This window comes from Danio rerio, chromosome 23, assembly GCF_049306965.1.
Source record: "Danio rerio strain Tuebingen ecotype United States chromosome 23, GRCz12tu, whole genome shotgun sequence".
Lineage (NCBI taxonomy): Eukaryota > Metazoa > Chordata > Actinopteri > Cypriniformes > Danionidae > Danio > Danio rerio.
In genome coordinates, this window is record NC_133198.1 from 34,971,556 (window position 1) to 34,990,457 (window position 18,902).

An 18,902-nucleotide genomic window follows, 5' to 3' on the forward strand; every position below is an offset into this window, starting at 1 on the left:
TAACGGCACCCAGATTTAAACTAGCATTTGCATCGGGCTGTTTGTGGATGTAAGATATACGAGCGTCTGCTGGTTAAACTGTTTATTGTATTTATTTGTCATTTTAAGGTGACTGGAGGCATTGAATTGAAGTGTAAGTAATGTTTGTTTTCCTTTACGGAGTTTGTTATTTCCTTGGAATGTAACTGCTGCGTTTTAAACGACTATTTTGATGTGACTTGACGTTAATGTTAGTCGTATCGGGCCGTGATCGTTGTACTCTAACGTTAAATTAAGCTGTTAAAGTAAACGGAATATTTTTATCTGTAATGATCATGTCAAAGACTATTGTTTAATTGTTGCTTTCTCAAGATAAACAAGTTGTTGTTATGATTAGTCCGCATTAAAAGATCTTTGTTTACATTTTTGTCATTTGTTGGTGCTTGCACTAATTACAGATTAAAGCGTAACGTTATGTTAGATGGCGCTATATTTGCACATCGTTTATAAACTAATCTGATATGCGAAAATGAGTGGCCAAAAGTGAGTGATGATGTTGCAGGCCAGCAGCTCGAGTCTGAGATCCGCCATTAACTGCCATTTTGCGCACTTCAGTGCTTGAGTCACGCTAAGTTACATTGACGCCTCTGTTATTTTTTTCCTGCTCTGTTTTGTGCACCGTGTTGTTTATAGTAGTTTTGAATTTATGATTTTCCAGACTAATCCGGTGTGAATATGGACGGGGGCTCTACTTATTCATACGCATGGGATGCCCCTACGCATGTTTTGGAGTCCATAGATGATTTCGCCCTGGACCCTCAGGATAATGCGGACAAGTGGTTTGGTCAGTCTGTTTGTTCATTATGTAGGGTAAAATGCCTGTTCTAGGCAAGTGTTTACATACAGAAACTTCAACGTGATTTTTTTTTCTATTAATAAACTATTTTTCCTTTGACGACATGCTTCAGCAGTATTTTCACAATATTTATAATGATTGTGCGTTTGAGTTTTGACACCCCAGAGATAATTGCTCCTATACTTTAAATAATTGTATTTTTCAGTCGTTTGTCAGTTCACTTAAGTGAAATAGTTTAATAAAACAAATTTCATTACAAAGCTAATGATTTAATAGATGGGAGAGAGAGAGTGTGTGTGTGTGTGTGTGTGTGTGTGTGTGTATGTATACATGCATGCATACATGTATATCTGTGTGTGTGTGTGTGTGTGTATATATAGGATCTCTCTCAGATGAAGGGAGTCGTTTTGCTCTAGTAGCCATACATGCTTACAGTAAAAACATGTACCGTAAAAATACATGGTGGTATTTAATGTATGCATGTGTAACTGCACTACAAATCTGGTCATAAGTGTCTTTTTGTTTAAATAATTTTTACATATCCATTAGAATCTGAATAAGTAACCTTTCTGGTGATTTGTATTTTGTTAGGACAATATTTGGCTATAAGATGCAACTTTTTGAACATCTGGAATATTGGGGTTGAAATACTGAAAAAATTGCCTTTTTTAAAGGGGTGTGTGTGTATCTAAAGTGCTTAGCAATGCATATTGCAGCTGCAGCTAAGAGATTTGATACATTTACAGTAGGAGATTTGCCAAAAAAAAATTAAATCTTAATGATTAATCTTAATGTTATGATTTTTTCTGTACATAAAAGAAATCTATAATTGATCGTTTGGTTATTTGGTAGAATAGTTTTGGCTATTGCCAAAATGTATCAATGCAACATAAGACCCATTGTAAATGTGTACTCGTATTACTTTTCACTCGTATTACATTTTGTGCAAAAATAAAATCAATACTTTTTGTATAAATTACGTTACTGTAGCAGTTTAGTCACAAATATTGCTGTGTACTGAGTGAAGCAAACTATACATACTTAAATACTGAAATTGGTATGGGAAATAAGTTCATTTGTTAAATGTTGTTTTAGGTTTGCAGGCGGCTAGTGAAAGTGGTGTTATGGAACAGCTTACCACCCCTTTACGGACTAAACCTTTTGATGAACCTGTTGATACCAACAAGCCCAAAGCTATGGTGTCTCCCCTGGTCAGACAAGAGCCGACAAGCTCGGGTCAGGAAAAACTTTTTTTTTTTTCTCCTCTCTTCTTCTTCAGTCAGACATGCAAGATGAGCATCTTATTTTTTTTTTTTTTAATGACTGTTTCATGCATGCTCTGCTTCTAATGTCACAGAAAGTACCTCTACAGACATCCCGTCTAATATAGTCACATCATGGGGAAACAGCAGAACTACTGGAGCTCCTGGTCAGGGCCCCAAGTCTGTTCCTGCACAGCCACGCAGGTAAAACGAATAAGACATGTATTAAACAAGTGTATTTTTTTCACCTTTTAATCTCTTCTAGCTCCACTGATAGATTTTACATATTTTCCTATTGATACATTTTTATTTTTTTCCACCAGGGTGTCTAAACGACCTTTGCCCAAAAACGAAAAGCCCACCGTTGTCACAACACCTCCTTCTGTCAAGAAAAGACGGTATGACTTTAAAAATAGTTTTAGATTTTTTTTTCTTTTTGCAAATGAATGGTGGTAAGTTAGCCATTTTATTCTGCTGAATAGAGTTTTACTGGCTGCATCTTCAAGGAGAGTATTTGATCAGCGCCGAAGGTAAAATGAACTGAAAAGTATTTGCTAAGAAGTGGGGCCACCTAGTTGGTGATTTATTGGAGTTCACGGTGAAACGCTAATGTGGGGTCTTGCTCGAGAGACCAGAAATGAGTCCAAAGGGGTATCTCTTCCAAAAATGAAAAGTTCTTTACCATTTACTCAAGTGGTTACATTTTAGCATTTTTTTAATGATTTTTATCAAAGCAGGCATTGACATTATTATTTATTTTCTTAACATGGAACTCCATGGCTTATTTTTATTTTTTGCAACATTTTTCAGTATATCTTTGTGTTGAACAGAAGAAACTAAAATGGGTTTGCAGCAAGTTGACACTGAGTGAATCATGGAAGAATTTTCATTATTGGTTGAACTCTGTTTGTTTGTTTGTGTGTGTGTGTGTGTGTGTTTATATTTATATTTTTGTTATTGGTAATCTTCACAGAAGCTCTACATCGAGAACGATGCGACGCAGTGGTGCTGGAGTGAGAAGCAGTGTCCGACTAAAGGCAAAACCAGCCATTTCAAAGACCACTGATATTGCTTCCAATACTACTCAGTACGTTGTTCAAAAGTTACAGTAATTGTATTAACATTTGTGTACATTTTTCAAATAAGTCTTGCTTTTTAAATGGTCCCTTCATCAAAGGATCCTGAAAATAATTATATCCAATTTAACCACACAACGGTTTAACAATAATATAAAGTTTTTCTTGAGCTCCAACTCCATTTGCAATAATTTGATAAATAGTCTGACAATGAAGACTAATGAATTCATGGAATTAAGTTATTTAACGTTAGTGTTAGATCTATATTGATGTATATTTTATGGTGATGTGTATGTATTCACTGTAGCCATTAATACATTGCTGTCAATTTGTGTATTCTAAATTGACTTTATCTGTCTGTCTCTCTATCTGTCTATCTACACACACGGTTGAAGTCAGAATTATTAGCCCCTTTTGATTTTCTTTTTTAAATATTTCCCAAATTATGTTTAACAGAGCAATGAAATGTTCACAGTATGTCTGATAATAATTTTTTCTTCTGGAGAAAGTCTTGTTTGTTTTATTTTTAGCTAGAATTAATGCAGGTAATTAAAAAAAAAAAAAACATTTTTGGGACAAAATTATTAGCCCCTTTAAGCTATTTTTTTTTTCAATAGTCTACAGAACAAACCATCATTATACAATAACTTGACTAATTACCCCAACCTTCCGAGATTACCTTAACCATGTTAAGCCTTTAAATGTCACTTTAAGCTGTATAGAAGTGTCTTGAAAAATATCAAGTAAAATATTGTTTACTGTCTTTATGGCAAAGATAAAATAAATCTGTTATTAGAGATGAGTTATTATCTATTATGCTTAGAAATGTGCTGAAACAATCTTCCCTCCATTAAACAGAAATTGGGGAAAAAATAAACAGGGGCGCTAATAATTCAGGGGAGCTAATAATTCTGACTTCAACTGTATATAATGTATGTATGTGTATATGATTTTCTTGAATTACATCCTTTTTGAATTTCAGTCATAAAAGCACAGAGCAGCAGGAGCTAGAGCGCATTGAAGCTCTGCAAAAAGAGGTGGCTGAACAACGGCGCAAGAATGAGGCCAGTTACAGAGCCGCACTGGCAGGAAGTAAGTCACAAGTAATGATCTACTTTGTGGACTGCGACACTGAGGTTTTATTATTGTCATTGTTATTAATAATAATGTTTTTTTGTTTTTTTTCTAATTGTATAAAGGTCAGCTTGTAAAGAAGCAAGTGCTCTCTACCACCATTCCCAAAGAGTTCAACTTCCGCACAGATAGCCGGCTGAAGAACTACAAGGATGGAGTCTCAGCCGTAGACAACTCTTACAAGGAGACCACATTCACCTCTCAGCTTCGCAAGCACCCATCTTCTCCGGTAAGTAGCATCACTAGGATGTTGGATTCTCTATAAATCTCCTTAATGATTTTAAGTGAATTCTGTGTTGTTCTGTAGTTGAAGGCTCCAAAGGGAACCACCATTCCCAAACCCTTCAATCTCTCCAGAGGCAAGAGGAAGCATGATGAAACTGGAGTCTATGTGCCAATGGCCCAACAGGTCGAGCAATTCCAGAAGCGCACACCCACCCGCTATCATCTGCGCAGTCGGCAGAGCCAGGAGAGAGGTGTGCCTACTCTTAAATTTTGTTTCTGGAGGCTTTGAATATCAGCACTGCTTTCTTGAGATGCTGTGAAATGTCTCTTTACGGAATAATTTAAACTGCAAGGTTGTCTGGAGAGTAATAGTATAATCTTGTATGCATAGAAACTCGTGTCTTCAAATTACTGTACAGTAGAATCTATTTTTTAGAGTAGTAACACGAGACGTTTTTTACAGTAGGTCTTCCATGCTTAAACAGGTTTTGACAGGAATAAAAATGGTAAACTTTTTAGATTACAGATCATTATTTTATTCACTCAAATGGGCAATATTTGCGTCTTTTTATTATTATTATTATTATTATTTATAATGTTTTTTTATTTTTTGTAATACAGGGCCATCACCTCTGAAGGCAGATAAGTCAAAAATCACACATCCCAAAACACCACAGCTACTCACTCAGCAGAGACATCGTCCCACAACGGTGAAAAGCACTGCAGAGCTGGAGGCTGAGGAAGTGGAAAAACTGCAGCAGTAAGCTTTGCTCTAAGGCTTTTGTGTAAAATGTTTAATATGAATATGGTTCAAACTTGTCGTATTTTATCTTAGGTTTAAGTTCAAAGCTCTAGAACTTAACAGAAAGATACTGGAAGGGGCTTTGGTTCCTAAAAAGCCAGCTTGTAAAGAAAAGACTAAGCCTGAGGGCTTCCATTTGGAGATTGAGAAGAGACTTCAGGAAAGACAGACCAGTAAGAAACCTGAAGAAAAAGAGGACCACACATTCCATTCCCGACCGCTGCCAACCCGGATTCTGGAGGAAGTTGTGGTTTGTATCAGTTGTTTCAACCTTCTTGATGTATTAAGGTTTTGAGTCCCCTTTTTTATGATTGTCATGTTCATCTTAATACTTGCAGGGAGTCCCTGAGAAAAAAATGATAAACCCAACTGTTCCAGAATCACCAGCGTTTGCTCTTAAAAGTCGTGTGCGAATAGAAAAGAAAAAAGAAGAGGCAAGTTAATAACATGCTATTAAAAAACAAAAACGCATATCTTTGGGGAAATCTTTTTGTCTAATTACTTTTTTGCACCCTCAGGAAAAGCCTCCTGCTCCAATTAAGGCCTTAGCTGTGCCCCACTACCTGCCCTTCCAGCCCAAACCTCCAGTCAAGAGTCAGGTAGAAATGTGCCCGTTCTCATTCGAGGAACGTGATCGTGAACGAAAGATGATGAAGGAAAAGAAACTGGAGGAACTGAGAAACGAAGAGGTATTTTCTTTGCGGATTGGCCGTTCAATAAAGACTTCCAGAATTTAAATTGTGCCTAATTGCACTGCCTCACCTATTGCCACAGGTGCCAAAGTTCAAGGCTCAACCCCTTCCTGACTTCCATGAAGTGCATCTACCTGAGAAAAAGGTACAGGAGGCCACCAAACCTGCTCCTTTTAAACTGATGATTGACGAACGAGGGGCTGCAAGGAGTGAACGCTGGGAGCAGATGGTAAGGTTTCCTTCTGAGTGTTTTTGCTTTGTATATTGTAATTGTTATTGGTTGCGTGTTTGTTTATTTTTCTCTCTCTTGTGCCACAGACATGTGGCTTTTTAGCATTGCCTTTACTTGTAATATCAAAAGTGAGATTAAACTCAATTTATTTGTTTTATCAATCAAATGCCACCTCCCACGTTTTGATTTTTTTCATCTAAATTTGATGGCCTTCATAATATTTTCTGCTAGGAATGACGAGCCATATTATATCAATGTTGAAACGAGCCTTTGTTTTCCCTTCTATTGTTAATTAACAAGCTCTCTCAATGGCAGAAAACTAAGGCTTTAATGTGCTTCAAGCTGCACAATATATCATTTGAATATCAATATTATGTGTGCATTGTCTTATTGCAACGCATGCAATGTTTAGTTGGATTTATAAATCCGAAACCACAGGTTAAAATGCAAGAAATTTGTGGAAACACTGCAGAATTTAACCATAATGGAGTGAAAGGTTATTATTGCATGTTGTTTTCAAAGCCTGTGACTGAGCATTTTGAGAGTTTAAAGCCTTTTTAGTCTTATGTAATTTTTTTTTTTTTTATAAACCATGCCATGTTTTATATTTGATTATTCAATTTCTGTACCTGAATACTGTTGCTCTCTCCAGAAAACCATAAAGCACTGCTTTTAACTTTAATATTTGCTCTTATGTTTATGACTGGTTTGTTTATTATATGTATTTAAGAAGTTACACAAAAACATTTCACTCCATTAAAATCTTACCAATCTAAAATAATGACTTTGCAAATAGAGCTGTTTAAGTTATTTGGTGAAATTTATATCACAAAGGGAAAAAATATTGCTATGTAAACCATTTCCAATATCATGCAAACTACAAACTGGTGATGTGATTTTTGTATAAAATAATTTCAAAACTGATTTTAGTGTTTTAGAAGTTCAAAACCGCTTGCCAATGTGACCTTTTTAGGAAAGTTTGGTTTTGGTGATTGTCATTAGTCCATAGCGTTTCTTTAATTGATAGAAGGACCAGTGAGGTCATTTAAATTTACATTGAATCGTTTGGTAGGCCCTGATCCTAAACAACTTGAAAGGCAAAATAATGAAAAAGGGGAAAGTAATTTTGATCATTCCTAGTTATTCTAATGGTGCTTTCACATCTGTAGGTCGATGTTCTTTTGTTCTGAAACGGGGATTAAAATTGTTACAATGCTTATTTTTGTTCTTAGTGCGGTTCACTTTTACACGGCAAAGTTTCTAAACAGACCAAATAGCCAAAACAAGAGACATGCGAGTAAACTCTCCTCACATTAGTCAGAGTTTCAGGGTTTTTTACAGAGTACTCCTCGCTATTCTTATATAGTCTTATTGCCATAAACTAAAATAAGCGAAAAGCTGCGCCCACACCCACAGACATTATCACTAAATATAAATTTGAGAGAAGACTTTATCATACATAAATATTGGCTAGAATTATGCATTATAGGCTTTACATTTATAGAAAGAAATGGCAGAAACCAAGACTGCATTTCGGTCCGCTTTCCTAACTAATAAACAGCGCTCGGTAATTCAGCATGCTTTCACATTTCATTTGCATTTGACATGAAGTGCATATTAATCGGTAGAAATGATATCCCGCCCTACTCTTAATTCTCTCTTCATATAGCTGTATATATGCCTATAACATCTACAATGCACTGTGATTATACCCTGGTTCGTTAGATCATGTAGCTTTCTCACTACAATTTATCCGCTCCAGAGTTTGTTTCAATTGTGCTGAAACCACCTCATTCAGGCGATCTCAGACTGATTGTTTTGGCGCAGATCCTAGTGCGATTGCGGGATTCACATATGCCAAACAAACCACTCTAACTGGGGAAACGAGACTGGTTCCAAAACAAGTCTAGCTGTGAAAGCACCCTGACACTGTAATCTCTGTATTAACTTGATCCTATTTTACATTGTTTCTTCAGATGAAAGAGGAGTTGAAACATCAGGCTGAAGCAGCATGTTTTAAAGCGAGGCCAAACACTGTATCCTACAAAGAACCTTTTGTACCAAAGAAGGAGAATCGTTCCATCCTGGGTATGTCATGTTTTATGTGGTGTATGGTTATTTATTTATTTTTTTTCCACAATTTCTTGCTGTGTGATACTGGCTTGCTGGCTCTTATTTTTCCACCCTGCTCCAAGCACACAACTAACTGCAAAAACAATTGTCACTTCCTTCCAACTTTCACCACTACTGTTGTCTCAACCTGACCATTTCACATGGTCCTCTTTTGTTCACATTTGGCACTTTCTCAAGCCAATACTACTAATTCTGCAGTCCCAGAGGGCTTTCAGTTGGCAACAGAGCGGAGAGCCAAGGAGCGCTTGGAGTTTGAGAAGGAGTTGAGCGAGAGGGAAGCGCTTAGGGCTCGCATGGAGGAGGAGCGTGCCAGAGAACGAGAGCAGCAAGAAAAGGAGGAGATTGCAAGACTGCGACAGGAACAGGTAAGGGTGTTCAATCAGAATGAGCACTTTTGGAAACTTTTTAGCCATGTTTAATTTTTATTATATATATTTTTTTCCATAGTCACAGTTTGAACATTCTGAAATTCATCAATAATAATTACTATTATTTAAAAAATTTTTTATAGGTTTAACATTTGATTTCAAAAATTTATTTTATTTTTACCAGGTCTGAAGATTCATAGGTTGAACATTTTGAAATTCTATTATTTATTTTATTTTATTATTTTTTTTTTTCTCAGGTCTGAAAAGTCATGGGTTGAACATTTTAAATTCAAAAATAATTTGAACAATTTGAAATTCTATATTTTTTTTTCTCCCAGCACTGAAGAGTCATAGGTTGAACATTTGAAATTCTAGAATATGAATGTTATTAATAGGTTGAGCATTAGAAATTCGATTGATTATTATTATTATTATTGTTGTTTGTTTTAATTTATTTATTTTTAAATGTAATATTTCTCTTTTCCCCACAAGGTGTGCAAGGCCCAGCCAATCAGGCACTACAAACCAGTAGAGCTGAAAAAGAGTGATGTATCCCTCACAGTGCCCCAGTCACCAAACTTTTCTGATCGTTTCCGCATGTAAATGCATCTTATGTTGACTTAATTGTACAGTTTTCTTGTGTTTTGACTTGTTTTATATCTTTCTATAATGTCTTTTTATGGGAATATTTAGAGGAGTTTTTATCTGTCTGTGGCAAATGCATTAAACCTTTTTAGTGCTCCAGTGAACATTTTATATAGTTGGGTGAGACTTCTGCCCCAGCTCAACTTTCTTTTCAACTTTCCTTGTACTTTTTAGCTTTCCCTTCCCTATCTGAATAAATCTTGGAAAACACATCATGTCTTTAGTAAATGACTGCTATGGAATAACTTTTGTAATGGTGGTCCAACAAAATGACAAATGTTTTTCTAAAGTGCACTTATGCATGATGAGTTTCTGAATGCGAGTTAAGATCAGTCATGCAGGTGCTAGAAAAAAGCCTGAAATAAGTAGTTGGTTATTTTCTGCCTAGAGGAGAGTTGGCTTTTAAAAGGAGATGCAGGGAGAGATCAGCTGTTTGACCTAACTGTTTCAGACCCTAGGAGAGGACGTGATGCTCATGTATACAGTGGGGGAAATAAGTATTGCACTTGTAAAAATCTCAAATACATTGTCAATCCAAACTGATCTTAGTTTGTGTTTTCTGTTGGAATCAAGTCAGGTGTTTTGGCTGGGTCATTCTTCAGCTTGATTTTCTTTCTCTGGAAGTATTTGACAGATTTCTTGACTGGTTTTTGGATCATTGTCTTGCTGAAATGTCCACCCTGGTTTCATTTTCATCTTGCTAATATAGATATTGGACTGAAGCAGCTAATACTAAATTACAAAGACAAGGGCAGTGGGTTGCTGAAGAGTTACATAAATATTTCAGCTGCTGTTGGGCATTCACTGCCTTCCTATTCCTTCCTTCATGTGTTCAATACTTTTGTCCTCTCATTTCATTTTATTACACAACTGTATCTTTGGTTATCAGCATCTGGTGAAAATTGTTAATAGCACCCTGAGAAGTTTTTTTTTTTTTTTTTTTGAGAAAAACTGTTGAATACTTATTTCCCACACTGTATAATCATGCGGGGAAAAGCTTTTCTGTTTTGCTCCCTTTGTATCCATGTAAAGCTATAGATGTGGACCTGTGAAGCAAAAGCCTGTATAAAGATATAATTGGGAACTTCAAGTCACCTGGAGTTTTCATCTTAAAAGGGCTCAACTTTTGTTCTAATAAAGCTACATGACTAAAGGCACTGCATGGATGATGCTAGAGGGACGTGTCTGTCTCGCATTCATTCGGCTCACGCATTGCCGTCTCTACGCTTTTGTCTTGGAAAGACTTTGTGCCCGCTCTCCACCCCTGGGACAGTTCTGCATGCCTCTATTATCAGTTTACTGTTTGCGAGTCCCCTTCTGTGTGCTGCCTATTTCTGGTGACCAGAGATAAAAGAGGAATCTGACAGACTGCTACTGAGCTTCCACAAAACACCAGAGATCAACGTGTCCAAAATCCTTAGCAAACAAAAAACGCACGTTTATGCTGGCATTCTCCGTGTGGACCAACATCTTTACAGGTGGGTGTCAAATTTATTTTAAAATGTATTTGGAGTTTAGAGAAAGACATGAAAATAGTGTCATGCTAGTTATTGTTTGTGCTGCACAAGATAAATGTACTTCTAAAGGGATATTCACCTCATTTTCTGAAAAAGAAAATACTTTGAAGAATGTTGGTTGCTAGTAGCCATCACTTTCCATACTAGGAAAAAAAATAAGTGCCAGCTACCAGTGTTTATTTTTTAGGGACAAATATAAGAATCTGAGAATCAATGTAGTAAAACGTGTGCTGTTTCAAGAAAACAATTCATTTGTGTTTTTTCATTTGTATTGATTATTTTTTTTTATCACATGATCATTAGTCATTTATATAATTATCATGTTGTATTGATCATTTGTTAATTATTTGATTTTTTTTTTCATTTTTATGACGTTTTTCATATTTTATTCTCTCTCTCTCTATATATATATATATATATATATATATATATATATATATATATATATATTAATATTATTTTTATTTTTTTTTTATTTTCATTTGACCCTATTGTTCTAATCTTATGACTGAATTCAAGCCACACTTGTTTTCATGAGTAAGGGATAAGAGAATGTTTCCATTTCAAAGTCTGTATTGTCTTAGTATTTTTCTATTGCGTTCGCTTGTGATATAACAACACTTGTTGGATTCATCCTGGTTAGACGAAGTCTACAGGATTTTTGTGTGAAATATTCCGTTTATCAAATTTATGGACACAAATTTAGAAAGTGTAACTAATACTACTACAAAAGTTCATAGTTGCCTTTTAGCTTAAGTTTAATCCATTTGTACTCAACTATTTTAAATACATAGTACAGTCCATTTAAAATAATGTTAGATGTATTATAATAACTAATTCAGTGTTATAATTAAAATCATGTTAAATAATAAATGTTTCTTTAAAAGCTAAAGAGTCTAATGTCTAATTCAGGGCTGCCCAAACTTGGTCCTGGAGGGCTGATGTCCTGAATATTTTAGTTCCAACCCCAATTAAACACATCTGAGCCATCTAATCAAGGTCTTTATAGGTATACTAAAACTTCCAGGTAAATGTGTTGAAGAAAGTTGGAGCTAAACTATGCAGGACACCGACCCTCCAGGGCAGTTTGGACACCCCTGGTCTAAATAAAATGTTTTCTCAAATTTTTTAATTCAACTATAGGTTATTATAGTCCATTATATTAGTTTATTACCTTTTTAAAAGCTCATATGTTTACTTAAATTTTAAGTACTTTTAAGTCTACTCCATTTCTTAATTTTAATTGATTTATATTAACAACTTTAAGCTCGAAGGTCTACATAACTTATTGTCTGTGAATGCTCAATTTCTGTTTAAATTATCCTCAACTGGTATGCACATTTTAGCCTGCAACTCTCCAAACCAACTTATATTTCTAATAAATGGCTTAGATGTAGCAAAAAGTCCTTTTTTTTTTTTTTTTTTTTTTTTTTTTTTTTTTTTTTTTTGTCGATAATGCTCATTTTTCTCTTTTTCTCTAGCACAACCTTACTTTCATGTCTCTCAAGGACTCTATGAAATGCCCCGTGCCTCCATCCAACCCAACAACCCTGGAGGCCAAGGTGGATGACCTGCGGCTGAAGGTGGAACTCCTTTTGGGCTCGTCCAGAAGTTGCTCCATGTGTGGGACATGTGCACAGCACCGTGCCCTGCAGGAGACACTGACCAGTCAGCTGTCCACCCAGACCAGACTCCTGGACTCTCTAGAGAAGAAAGTGATGGAAATGAGAGTAGCTCTGGAGGATCTGACACGCGGTATGAAGGAGAATGATTCAAGTTACATTCAGATAATTTGAAAGTGTCTCAAGTGTCCAAATGCTGTTCTTTTCTCTCAAATATGAAAGGTCTGGAGGACAGACAGTGCGAGAGAGTGTCTGTGCCTTTAGTGGCTCTTCAGAGACGGAAATCACTGCCTGTTCGAAGCTCTGCGGTCAGTGGAAACCGGGACAAGAGCCAAGATTGCTTAGAAACTGTTGCATTAACTCTTATGTCTATAACAGAGGCACAAATTATCTTCAGAATTAACACAAGTTAGAGAATGTTAGAAACTGTTAACTATCATAGCAGGAAAAATTAATACCACGGAGGAAAATGGTTACAGGTTTCCAACACTTTTTAAAATGTCACATTTTCTGTTCAACAGAAGAAAGTGAGTTAAACAGGTTTGTAACAAATGAAGGGTGGGCGAATGAGTATATTTCAAACTTTAGTGAACTCCCTTTAACAGCTATTATGTCCATTAAAGCTGTGAGAAGCGACAAATCTGATGCAGAGAGACTTCTACTAAAGTCTACTCAACCACATATCACTATTTGTGTTACATTAGTTTACATGAAAGTTTGGAAATTAACACCATATGTGGTTGACATATGTCATAATAGTGGGTGGCACGGTGGCTCAATGGTTAGCACTGTCACCTCACACAAGAAGGTTGCTGGTTTGAGGCCGGGCTGGGGCAGTTGGCATTTCTGTGTGGAGTTTCCATGTTTGCATGGTGAGGGCTTTCTCCCAAAGTCCAAAGACATAGTATGAGAGAATTGAATAAGGTTAATTGGCCATAGTGTACGAGTGCGTGTGTGTTTCCCAGTAGTGGGTTACAGCTAGTAGGGTTATTCAATTCACCTTTATTTGTATAGCGCTTTTACTTCACATAAAAGATCATCATAAACAAACTGTAGTTCATTTTTCAAAGTTTAAGTTCAGTTCAGTTTAGCTCAGTTCAGTGTGGTTTAATAATCACTACCAAGAGTTCAAACACCGAAGAGCAAATCCATTAATGCGCAGCTCTACAGATCCTAAAACATGCAAACCAGTGGCGACAGCGGCGAGGAAAAAAAATTCACCAATTGGCGAAAGTGAAAAATTAAAAAACCTTGAGAGAAACCAGGCTCAGTTTGGCACGACCATTTCTCCACTGACCAAACGTCTTGTGCAGAGCTGCTGTTTAAGCGCCGGAGGCTGGAAGCTGGACCTCAGCGGAGACTCGTCTGTCCCTGGAGCGTTACAGGAATTAGTCTCATGCTGTCCACTCCTCCATCCCCACAACAGCAGCCGCTCAGGATACGGCCTGGTCCAGGATATGGAAACCTTGGGTTCATCTTGTTGCTGGTCTTGGATCAAATCAGTGGCGCTGCATGGTTTGAGGGCCTCGGGATGAGTATCCCCAGGTGGAAATAGAGAATAAAGAGAATGATTAGCGTAGTTGCTGTTCATAGTGTATATAAACAAGATGCAGAAACCTGTGTGGAGCACATTCCTGTATCATACCTCTAAGTGATGCACTGAATGTATGCTTTACTAAAAAGATAGGTCTTTAATCTAGTTTTGAATTGAGAGAGTGTGTCTGAGCCTCATACATTATCAGGAAGGCTATTCCAGAGTTTAGAAGCCGTAAATGAGAAGGCTACTGCTGAGTAAAACATATGCTGGATAAGTCGGCGGTTCATTCTGCTGTGGTGAATAAAGGGACTAAGCCGATGAAAAATAAATGAATATATTATAATGGTCTATATAGAATAAATGAACAGTGGTATTTAATGCATTATGCCAGGTGGTTATAAACTGCCAAGCAAACATTAAAGGTTACCTCAGTGTTTCTATATGGTTATCATTCATTCATTTTATTGTCGGCTTTGTCCCTTTATTAATCCAGGGTCGCCACGCAGTGGATGCCCTTCCAGCAGCAACCCATCTCTGGGAAACATTCACACACACACACTCATACACTACGGACAATTTAGTCTACCCAATTCACCTGTACCGCATGTCTTTGGACTGTGGGGGAAACCGGAGCACCCGGAGGAAACCCATGCGAAGGCAGGGAGAACATGCAAACTCCACACAGAAACGCCAACTGAGCCGAGGTTCGAACAAGTGACCTTCTTGCTGTGAGGCGACAGCACTACCTACTGCGCCACTGCCTCGCCCTCTATATGGTTACTGCTTGGTTATTTTTTTTAAACCAAATAAGAATTTTCTGACTACATTGTCTGTTATTAATTCATTTTCTTATTATTATCTAATATATTTAACTTACTCAATTCACCTGTCTTTGGACTTGTGCGGGAAACTGGAGCACCAGAAGTAAACCCACACCATCATGGGTAGAACATGCAAACTCCACACAGAAGTCAGTTCTTTTTTTTTTTTTTTGTAACCCCTTAATTGGATCGTTCAAGCAAAAAAACAAAAATTGTGTCATCTTTTACTCGTTCTCCACTTTTTCCATACCTATTTTAATTATTTTTTTTCCTTCAGTTGAACACAAAGCAAGATATACTGAAGAATGTTGGAAAAAATTCTGTAATTTTTGTCCCATGTGGTGTGTGAATTTTCATTTTGAGTTTCATTTTCAATATTCCCAAGATATAATAATATTTTTCAACTGGGAGAAATATACTTTTTCTCCTTAAAATAAGTTGAAAACATTTTTATTAGGACAACTTGATTGTTTTACTTTCAGTCCACTTAATTTTGCAAGTTAGGTTAACTGATTTGTTTTGTGACATTATGAAGGAATTGTGTGTAGGCATTTTCCCATATATATATATATATATATATATATATATATATATATATATAGTTTTTTTTACATGTTTTTTCCTTATGCAAGGCTTTATTATTATTATTATTATTATTATTAAGTGTGTAGTAACCACATTTCATCTGTGCATTTATCACAAATTAAATACCCACAGTTTAACTACAAATACCAAAACTATGCTTGATTTGATGTGTATCTATAATATTGAACACCTAGCAAACCTTACCTGTCATGTTAGAATTGCGTAGCATTGTGATTCTCTTTTTTTCATAGCTTTAACATTTATCATGTACTTCATATGTTTGTCAACTGTTTCTTATTGACAGGAGGAAGTCTACATTTGTTTGGACAGAGACCGTAAAACGATGCCCCATGCTTTTAATAAGCCCTCAGAGAAAGGTAATTACAATAGTCTATTATTTTATATTAATGATGGCGTGGTTTTGCCACAGGATTGTCATGGTCAATTTTGATAAATCTGAATGAAACATTTGTTAACATGTTAAGAGTTGCTGAGTGACAGGGAGACGCACAAATCACCTGAATGTAGAATCAATAGTCAATACGAGGGTTTAAAGGAAAGGGTTTGAAGCTTTATGTTTTTAAGATTAAATTGTTTGCTTTTATTTGATAAGACAGGAAATGAAATGGGAGACAGAGGGGGATGGGATTAGCAAAGGTTTACAAGCCAGGATGGGAACAAACCACTGGAATATCGGCGCCAACAGAGATTTACATTTTTATACAATTTCAAGATTCTTCATGTAAAAACATTATTTTTGCATTCTAGTTGGCACAAAATTATTAGCTCTCCTTTTTTCCCAGTATTTCCTATTATATAAATGTTAAGTAATATATGTTTTCTGTTTGACTGCAATATTTTTAATGATTTTACAATAAAAGAAAAAAAAATCATGTATTAATCAATATTATTAGCCCCCTTAGGAAATATTTATTTTCGATTGGCTATAGAAGAAACCACTGTTGTCCAATGACTTGCCTAATTAACCTAACTTGCCTTGTTAAGCATTTCACTCACACTTAAATCTGAATACCACTATGTTGCAACATTACTATTAAAACAGTATATACTGTCATCATGGCAAATACGAAGAAATGAGTTATCAAAACTACTGCATTTTTTAAAATGCTTTGAGAAATCTTGTATTTATTAAACAGCACTTGGGAAATATTTGCAAAAGAATATAAATTTCATTGGAGGGCTAATTGTTTTACCTGAACTGTATATCCCAACATACCATATCCACATATATATATATAATTGTGGTCTCAAATGTGGCCTTTTCACTCTCTGTTATTCATGTTGACCTCATCAAACAGCATGCTGACATCAAATTTCTAATGTTTTTTATAGACTTTTAACACTGATAATCTTACATTTTAAAAACATGTGTGTGTGGAATGTAAATACACTGACTTTAGTTCCGACTGCTTGACTGGTTTTCATCCACAATATTTCACTCGCAGGTTTATGGTAAACGCGTCTTTGTTGTGCAGGTATTTTGCTAGAGGTCAATGAGAACAATGGAACAAGAAGAGAGGACCATCAAGCCAAGAAAGATTCAACAGAGGTGAAAGTTGAACCTACATTGCCAATTAAAAGGGAAAACGGCACATCCAGCGTAACCCCAAGATCCGAGCAAACACAGAAAATGAATAAGACTGAAAATAAGAGCATGCCACCAACCCAGAATCATGTCCTGATACCGATCAGAACTCCAGCCATTGCTTCCCAAAAAACAGAAGCCCAAGAAATCAGGAAAGTGCCGCCACCAAATATTAAAGTTCCTGTAGCAGCGGCTGTGATTATTCCCAACACAACTGGACAGACGTGCACTGAATCTGTGAATGTAACCCCAGCAAATCATATCTTACCCAAGACAACCGTCACTCCTGCAGCGCCACCATTAGTAAACAACAATACCCCCAAACTCACTGTATCGGAAGTCCCTAAAGACTTCAAACCATCCCATAAATATCCACAAACAAGTCTGCCACCATCAGTAGCTGCACAGAGGTCTGAACAAACACCAGTAAATATGCCTACAACAAAAACAACAACACCACAAGATGCAGCATTGTTTCCTCCAACCCACAAACCACCTAAAACAGTGGGTTTAAGTGTTACCACTGCAACAAAAGAGGCTTCCTCCCTCAGACAAGTGCACAGCTGCCCCAATTCTTTACAAAGGTAAAACCAGCAATGGTCCAATTATTGTCCATTTATTTACCTTAGCAGAACACACTGGTAAATGTTATTGAATTATATTGTTTATCATTTAAGAGATGTTTATTGCCATAAAAAAATGAAACTGTCACTTGTACATATACAAAACATCCATTTTGCATATACACACTTTATCAAAAACTAAAAGAAAAACTAAATAGCATTTATTTTAAGCAATAATAGTACAAGTGTGCTTAAAAATAATTGGCCGAAACAAAAGTTAACTATAATGCTTTAATTTCCTGTTTAACTGCATTATTTTCTGAGCAAAGTAATGAATTGGACTTATTAATTTATATCTTGCTTTGTGTATCGACCTTTTTCTTTTACATAAGAGGGGATGCAGCCAATGGAAGCTTCCCAGCAGGCATGTCAAATTGATGTTGTTACCCAAACGTTGTGGCGATGTTGCATTTTGTTTAGAAATGAATATTGGGTTGTCGTCAGTCTGATGTCAGTGTTCAATATCCAATCTAAAATTAAGCAAATATTAACGTCTAAAGATGTTACAACTTGACGTTGTGTGGACGTTTCCGTCTATCAGACATTGTATTTTGGTTTCCATACCTGACAGATAAATGTCAGTATTTGATGTCAATATGGTGTTGGTTTATGATGTTTGTTTGTTTGGATTTTGGTCATATTCCAACACAACCTAAAATGAACCAAATATCAACGTCATTTGAAGTCATTATTGGACGTCAAAATAATGTTGTCCTTAGATGCTGGCTAGTCATTGAATTTTTGTCATGCAAATTTTGGTCACGTCATGGCGTAAATCTAAATTAATGTTAACATCTGTTGTGTGCCTGCTGGGTTATTAGTTTCAGTCTTGTATATTTCCACAGATTTTTAGCTGTAATTTTACAAACTTGTATTTTCTTATTATAATATTCTATTTTTATGTATTATCATAAAATAGTTTGCAAAGCAAGTAGTTTGATCGTTTACCCTCGTTTGTTATTCCTAGTCATTTCCACATAGGCAAATTAATCAGAAGTACTAAAACAATCACAAGAATAAGATAATTCTGCATAGCAGAATAATGTCAATAAGTCAAAGTATGTTAGTTTATATTTACATAAATACGTCTTACACACTGAATGAATCATTTTGGCTCTTATTCCAACTTGTGCTTTCTTAATGACAATATTTGAAACCTTAATGTAGACCCTTGCCTGTTTATCTTG

General features: G+C 36.0%; 2 protein-coding genes across 6 annotated transcripts in view; both read left to right on the forward strand.

Moving 5' to 3' along the window:
- On the forward strand, positions 1-9,616 carry tpx2 (TPX2 microtubule nucleation factor). Of its 4 annotated transcripts, none has more exons than XM_017353499.3 (18): positions 12-133; positions 698-823; positions 1,931-2,071; positions 2,193-2,301; positions 2,421-2,495; positions 2,580-2,627; positions 3,071-3,184; positions 4,156-4,265; positions 4,373-4,536; positions 4,615-4,783; positions 5,154-5,292; positions 5,368-5,584; positions 5,673-5,768; positions 5,853-6,023; positions 6,109-6,255; positions 8,235-8,346; positions 8,569-8,756; positions 9,252-9,616. In XM_017353499.3, the coding sequence occupies exons 2-18, from the start codon at positions 715-717 to the stop codon at positions 9,360-9,362; spliced, it is 2,220 nt and encodes a 739-aa protein (XP_017208988.1). In that variant the 5' UTR covers positions 12-133; positions 698-714; the 3' UTR covers positions 9,363-9,616. The 4 variants fall into 4 exon arrangements, with proteins under 4 accessions (NP_001314674.1, XP_017208988.1, XP_017208989.1 ...); XM_017353500.3 differs by having other exon boundaries at positions 8,590-8,756; NM_001327745.1 differs by lacking the exon at positions 2,580-2,627 and having other exon boundaries at positions 1-133.
- Positions 9,525-18,902, forward strand: part of mylk2 (myosin light chain kinase 2) — a 22,750-nt gene continuing 13,372 nt past the window's right edge. Inside the window, exons 1-5 of one of the 2 annotated variants that reach the window (XM_068216771.2) lie at positions 9,525-10,882; positions 12,430-12,676; positions 12,766-12,851; positions 15,791-15,863; positions 16,983-17,676. In XM_068216771.2, the coding sequence (XP_068072872.1) occupies positions 12,436-12,676; positions 12,766-12,851; positions 15,791-15,863; positions 16,983-17,676 (1,094 nt within the window). In that variant the 5' untranslated portion in view covers positions 9,525-10,882; positions 12,430-12,435. Of the gene's footprint in view, positions 10,883-12,402; positions 12,677-12,765; positions 12,852-15,790; positions 15,864-16,982; positions 17,677-18,902 lie in introns of both variants that reach the window. The other variant, NM_001423712.1, reaches the window with a different exon arrangement.